The 7500-nt window shown below is 38.5% G+C and overlaps 1 protein-coding gene across 1 annotated transcript in view; it reads right to left on the reverse strand.

Moving 5' to 3' along the window:
- LOC138019219 (guanylate-binding protein 7-like) overlaps positions 1-7500 on the reverse strand; it is a 20850-nt gene that overhangs the window by 8378 nt on the left and 4972 nt on the right. The window contains exons 2-6 of the mRNA XM_068865937.1: positions 7467-7500; positions 4738-4895; positions 2818-2990; positions 2437-2626; positions 1112-1379 (exon numbers count right to left, since the gene is read on the reverse strand). The exon at positions 7467-7500 is cut by the window's right edge and continues 128 nt beyond it. Coding sequence (XP_068722038.1) covers positions 1112-1379; positions 2437-2626; positions 2818-2990; positions 4738-4895; positions 7467-7500 — 823 coding nt within the window. The remainder of the gene's footprint in view (positions 1-1111; positions 1380-2436; positions 2627-2817; positions 2991-4737; positions 4896-7466) is intronic.

Raw genomic sequence — 7500 nt, forward strand, 5'->3', positions numbered from 1 at the left:
AGAGCTCATTACGCAGTCGAAACTGAGGTTGTTACTGCACATGCGTTGCCACAGATCCCTATTGTTCTTACGCGGAGCATTACATAAACGTTATTTTATTACTTAGTATAAAAAGATTTAAGTGAAGCTTTTCGGCTTGATTTCGGTCATTCATTCATCAAAAAATAAAGACATACCTTATCCTGCAGTAGCTTTGGCAAACGCAGTGAGTGAATCTTAAGATTAGCAATGACAGCCGCAAAAACGCAAAGGAATCCATCTCCCCTTTGGCCGATTGAGTCTCATTTTTTTTTAAACGACGGCGTGGTTACGGCAACGACGATGCCACAATACAACAATATCATTGGTTAAAAGTGGAAAAATAATCACGCTGCACGTGCGGCACGCATTTTAGCACAAATGCGTGCGGTGTCACTGTACAACAACGACGTGAAATCACCAGATTTGAGGTTTTGACGACAGAGGAATGCAACAATTTTCAATTTCAATTTCAATTTCAATTTCAATTTCAATTTATTTGTTTATTAGCATTATAAAATCATCACAGTCCTAGGCGACCCGCAATTAGCGAAGCTATTCTAGGCGGGCCACCTTTCTAAAACAAGTCCTGTCTCTGTTATTGAACACATATTATTAAATAAAATCCTGTTAAAATCACAAAGTACATACAAAATAAGAAATCAGTTAATTAGTTAATTAATTACACAGTTATCAAGAGACACACACAGTTGAAACATTACAATAGACCATTTTCGAATTCTCACGGCTGGACTGGATCTAGCATGAAATGGAGGCTAATGCGGGCAAATCTTTTCAAATGCAAATTTAATTTGCCCGCATTAGGCTCCATTTCATGCTAGATCCAGTCCGGCTGTGAGAATACGAAACTGGCCTATTTAAAAAAATTAGATTTGAATTTAAATTTAGATTTACTTTAACTTTAACTAGAGAACTTTAACTTTAACTAGAGAATCTAGAAACCGCTCGTACCAAATGAATATATTTTTACGATACTTCGCTAACATTGTACGACGTAAACGAGATGGAAAAATCGCGAAAAGCTTAAGATAGTGCGAAGTTACAATTTGAAGTGACGTTTCCCTTCCCGTACCTTCTCCTGTAACAAGTTCTGCATCGTTAAAGCTGTGTTTGGGAGCCAGTTTAGACTTTAGAACCATTTTAAACTCGTCAACTCCACGAAAGAATGATTCGTTAATTTCCTCGTGTACTTCATCCCGGTTGAGGTTTGCTACCACATCAGGGTTGGCTGACGGAGGTGGCAACTTGAAGGCGTCAAAACCAGGAAAGTATCTTAGAATGCTCTCTGCAACGTCCTTAGCGGTATTGCTACTCCGAGGTGATGGACTGGCCTTGAAGACCTGAGAGTTCAAATTAAACTTCTTTTCATAACAATATTTGTCAGTCTTACTATCCACCTCAGACTGTTGAACCAATTTGTTCCAACAATGCCAGCAGCGTTTTGTCATGAGGAGTGCCACTGACATATAGACCACTTGGAAAATTCATTTTGACTTGGCCACGTACTTGGCATGGTCAAAAAAATCAGTGGTTTCCATCAAGATAGGTAACTATTTAAAACACCCCGTTTTGCTGATGTTTTCGCAACACTTGCCTTGTGCATGGCTTTTGAAAGACGGAAAAAGCGCCGTGGTGTAGCTTGCGGCCGAGCAATGAATGGGAATCATTGAATGTGGGTTAATGTCACAAACGACATCACATCGCTGTTACCAAAGCAACGTTCCTAAGGAGTTAGATACTTTTACTGAATGAATAGCTGCGATATCTTTTAACTCTGCCAGAAAGTGTTAGACAACTTTATTCGTGAATAAAGGAATAAAGGAAGGTTTTATTTGGAAAAGTCATACGCGACAGTTAGAGTAAAATCTGTTAAGTCTCACCCCCGGGTGTCAATGGGATAAATAAATTCATGCAAGACGAAAGCTGAAGAACTGTTATTTCGTCATATTTTAATTTTTCCCGAATCATTAAGTTTGGAAGTCATCAACATAGAAATAATCTTTAAATTACAAGAGTATGTCGATTTAAAACGCAAACAGTTACGTTAATTTGTGCCAAAAGTGCATTAATTTGCTGGTTTGTTACACTGTATGTGAGTGATTTGTTTTGGAAGAGCAATTAAGAAATAGCAATATTCTTGTTTACAAAAATTGATGTCCTATTTCTTTTGATATTCAATTTTGCTAACCACGGAACAAAAGAAGTCATTGTTTCAACAGCCAATTAGGTTCAGGTTAGCATATTTATAACAATGGGTGACGTCACGAGAAACATCGCAATTGAAGTGTAGGTGCAAGTTCAGTGTACGAGAAAAGCACGGTGGAAAATTCTTGTATGTTGCTGCTTTGGTTGCAGCAGTACTAATTTTAGCACGTAATAACTCTCTACTGATCTTACCCTTGTAAGGAAGTAATCCTTGATGGTGTGGCAGCCTTTCGGAAGGGTTAACACCAAATCCCTCAACAACCAGATAAAGTAGGGAAACGTCTTGTGGAAGACCTTTACGTTTTCCAATGAACTTTCGACTTCACTAGCCGTTTGATCGCCGGAGCACATTTGAATTCGCTGTGAGAGCTTGACAATATAACTTTTAGCATTTAAAGAATCTATAAACAATTGATAATTTGAGTAAGAGAGGATGGAACCTTCAGGGAATTTTCGTTTTCTAACTGTTAAAAGTCAAACCAAGCTCAAGGCTCACAAAAAAAGTGGCTAATAGGAGAGAGCGAGAGAGAAACGACGAGGAAAAAAATCATAGTTGTTAGTGGAAAAGGATACTCCAGTCCATCAAGATCAGTCCTGGTGGGGACTCCAGCCGAATTGTAAATCAGAACTGAAGCGAGAAGGATGGTCAAAGTAAATATGCAATGATCGTCTAAGCTTTCACCAGTCACAGCGTCGATTCCTTCGGAATCCAGTAGCACCACAGTGAATTCCTGGCCATTGGCATCCTAGAAAATTACACTTGTTTCTAATTTTTGTTTGGTTGCCGAGATTAATTTGTGTTCTTGTTTTTATTCTCAAGTGCGATTAGTGTATAGCAAGGTGTTCTCATTTAGAGAATTGCTGACTGATTTAAAACAGAGAAAACAAAGGGTATTCAACCACCAACTATCCGAAAAGATGGCTTCTATAAAGGTTGCTCAAACCAGTTTCAACACTTGAAAGAAACGTTCTTATATAGAAAGATTGACACTACAACACTTCATCCCTTAACAGCAAGGTCATGGTACCATGTTAAACACCAATTATTCCTGAAAAAAAGTCGGTTATTTTTGTGACGTAAAACGTTACCATGGCAACAGGAAAGCCCTGAAAAAGCACCTCATATCTTGGTTTAGCTGCTCATATCTCAATTTCTGTAATGTAATCAACATGCCAGAATGAAACTTTCTGCAAAGTTCAAAAAAAATTCTCTGGGCAGATTCAGAGCCACCTTAAATAATTGGAAATTTGAGATAGCTCTAAATCCACACCACGGAATTTTTTTGAAAATGGCAGAGAGTTTCATCTTGGCCTGCTGATCACTTTTGTGCAATAAAAAATTGGGGTCACCTCCTTCATTTTTGAGATATGAGCAGCTAAAGCCAAAATATAGGATGTTTTTGCAAGGCTTTCCTATTACCATGGTAACTGGTTACGTCACAAAAATGACTGCATCTTGTTCAGCGATAATTGTTGTTTTACATGGTACTATAACATTGCTGTTACGTGATAAAGTGTTGTAGTGTCAATCCTTCTGATAACAAGGTCTCTTAAAAGTGTTGAGACTGGTCTGAGCCACCTTAAATGTAATTTTATTCTACAGAATGTTTGATTGCTTAATTGATTGTGATTGATCGATCTGTTGATTGACTCTTGAGTAGATTCAATTCGGTACATGGACGGATAAATAGACGGTTGATTATGGATTGATAGATTGATGGATTGATTGATTGATTGATTTATTGATTGATTGATTGATTGATTGATTGATTGATTGATTGATTGATTGATTGATTGATCGAGGTTGGTACTTAGTGAGTATATCACATACACCCGAGAGACTGGTAAATAACATGCTTATTTTTCTCTCGGTAAGTTTTCCTTGTGCAAAAAAGATTTAATCTAGTTCTCTAGAGATACCAGTGTGGCATTGTACAATAGACTTCCCTTTATGGTCCTGGTGAAAATTACCCATTAACTGTCTAGTTAGTTGCCAAGAGCCTCGAGTAGAATTAGAAGTCTTGTTAGGAAGAGATGGGTGTCTCGGAGAAAGAGAGATCCTCAATAAACACAGATCAGTTTTGATGGCTTTCTTTTATGTCAGTCGTCTGACAAATCACATTGCAAACCAAGATGTCCCATATTGGACGTTAGATATGTTGTGTCAAGTTTGTTTGAAAGTGTACCGCGACTCGGCTGGGACGAATTTCAAGTCTGAAGGACATTTCGCTATCCAACTTTTCAAACTGTTAAAAATAATCAAGTGTTATGTAATATATTCCCCTGAAAAGAACAAAGGGAAAACGGAGCCAAGGGATCCATGCATTATCCTGAAGATTGTTCTCTCGATTTGTACGCGTCTGTGGTTGAAAATGAGTAAAATTAATAATTGGTTTTACTGCTACGCAAACAAGCCCACAATGAACTCTCGCACCAGCCTATGCAAAGTTCCTGGAGAAGGAAATTAGGAAACCATTGAATGCCGCTACTAACCTGGAATTTCTTCGGTACAATCCACATCCAAATTCCCATGGTCTCGGGATCAAGTTCATGTCCGAGAGGAAAAACCTCTCCCTGATCAAACACTTTACCTAAGATGTACGATTTGCCTTTTCTACAAGGACCGGCAATGGACACTACACACACGGGACCTGCAATCAAATGAGGAATACATGAATGGAGCCCAGAAATCCGTTGTTGAAAACTACATCCGAGCAAGGAAAAAACTTATTTGGTGGCATTTGTTGACTCAAAGATAGATGTGATGGACCTTCGTGATATTTAACGAAAACGATAACAATTAGCCCACCACATGTCCGGAGCTTTATGCTATATGTTGTTCTTCATTATCTTTGTCACTTAATCGGTTTTCGCCATAATTAGGGTAAGTAACCAATTTCTGGAAAGTGACTAATTAACATTGACGGCTGTTGTTTAAATATGACTTTAAGCCAGCAGTTGGAAGATATGTCTTAAGAAAGAAAGAAAAAAAACGAAACCTTGTTCATTTTTAATACAATGAAAGGGAGAGATACCAGAGGTTATCCCTTTCGAGTGTTTCCCCCCCGGATCTTATTAACTGAGAGTTTATCTTGATGAGGGAGGAAAATCGAACTACCCGGAGAAAATCCCCGGAGTCCAGATTGATATCGACTGAAACTCAGCTCATATACGAGCTTGAGGCCAGGATTGAACCCGGGTCGCAGAGGTGGAAGGCACGGTTGAGAACCGCTAAGCCACCCTAATTATTACTGGGTTGCTGTATGGCAATCCCAGTCGGAAAATGTCTAGATTTCTCCGTTTTATTTTCCGTGTCAGTAAAAGTCTTGCCTGTCACTCCCCTGGTAAGTGGTGTCTTTGTGCATAGAGCCTTCTGCGCGTATTTTCTTGGGATCCGCGAGAGGGTAGTGGAAATGCGTAGATTTCTCTGATGGACACAGTAGAATCATTAACTTAGCCTGCAATGACGTTGAAAGTCACGTAACGCGAATGGCGTTTTAGTGGATCTTTAAACAAAATATACCCTTATGGAGCTCAATAATGGAAAGTCAGTTGGATAAACTAGGCAGGCGGTGAAATACAAACACCTGGAATCTTAAAAGCGACGAGTAATGGACTTTGACAACAATCTATCGCCCGTCGAGCCGAAATCAAAGGGAGCTGTATTTCTAATATTTTACCAAGTATGCTGTTATGTAGAACACTGAAACCAAATGGAAAATTCTCTGGTAACTTATGGGTTCAACAAAGACAGAGAACGAATCGAACACCTTAAGTGGATCTGTGATCAACTCTGCACAGTCTTCAGTAAAAAAAATAATTGGAAATGTGACAGCCAAGAATTATTTGAAAGAAAGCTTGTCGTCTATTTTGTGCTTCATTTTTCAAGGAAAAAGTTCTTCATGGAAACGGTTTGATCCTGAAATTTTGTTTGTTGTAATATTTCGCATATTTGACACGATTGATTTTTTTCACTTCACACACGTAATGAAATAGGAAGGGGTTTTTGCCTCTAATAGCAAATATGTTGTTTGTTTCAAAAAATTGTTCGCTGGAAAAGGTGGCCTTTATGAACTCATCATGTTTTATAATTTGCGAGCTTAACTGGATAGTTAATTTTTATGGCAGTAGTAAAGCATTTTCGTGTCAAAATGAGGTTAGCGTCTGCCTCATGATAATTTTATGATTATGAAAGAAATGTAGATCTTAACAAGTGTTATTGAAATCCGAGGAGAAAATTGGCGGTAACCACGCATTTTCCAAAGATAATTCGTAAATAATGTTTGTAAACAGCTTTAAAATACAAAGCAATGTATGGCGTTCTTTCTCAATTTGAAGCCTAATTATCTCTCAAAAATGCATGGTTACCCCCAATTTTCTTTTTGGCTACCAAGAGCACTTACTAAGACCTACTTTCTCCGGATAGTTTTAAACCGCGCAAAAAAATCCCTGTATCAGTAAGCATCATCAATAGGAAACTCGAGTATCTCGAAATGCGCAGAACGTATGCTCAATAACAATAGTAGGCACCGTCCTTAAGTGGTTTTGAACAATATTCTCGTTGGGTGCCCATGTATTTTCGCCGTTAAGGTTTTGGCACTGAAAAAGGTCAGCTAGCATTTTCGGGAAGCAAACAGTTCGTAGGGAAGTTCGTGGAAGGGAACTTCTGAAAGGAATATTATATTCCTCAATATATTTGGGCACTTCAGTTTTCGGCTAGGAAGGCCGAACAGATCAAAGTTTTTTAGCTGATGAATATATGTCTTAAAAATGCTGTAATCCATTACGAGGAAATCAGAGACGTTTATCTAAGGCTTAGAGCGATTTACAGTCGAGTGTCGTAAAACCAAAACCGAAGTAATTACTTTGGCCAATCAAAAAGGACGTAGAAAATCCAGTAAACCAATCAAAACTCGAAGTAATTACACGTAACCGACACAAAACGCGGGCAAATGTGCACCCTCTCGCTCCATGATAGGTTTTGGTTTCGCTTCTCATTGGTTGAAAAAGTGGCGCGAGAACTTCGAACCAATTACTGAGTGAAGTAGCCATAAACCAAAGTAATTATCTACTTTCGACACTCAATTGAAAACCACTCTAATTAATTATATCAATTATAAAATTGAAATTCGTCTTTGGATGCCCCGTGATTTGATGTCAGCAGAGATGCCATCGCTCTTCGGCCTTTCAGGGCTGAAAGATACCCGTCTCGTAAAACATACCTTTGATAGTTTTCAGTCGCTCAAGTGCTGTATC

The sequence above is a fragment of the Montipora capricornis genome, chromosome 10 (assembly GCF_036669925.1).
Source record: "Montipora capricornis isolate CH-2021 chromosome 10, ASM3666992v2, whole genome shotgun sequence".
Lineage (NCBI taxonomy): Eukaryota > Metazoa > Cnidaria > Anthozoa > Scleractinia > Acroporidae > Montipora > Montipora capricornis.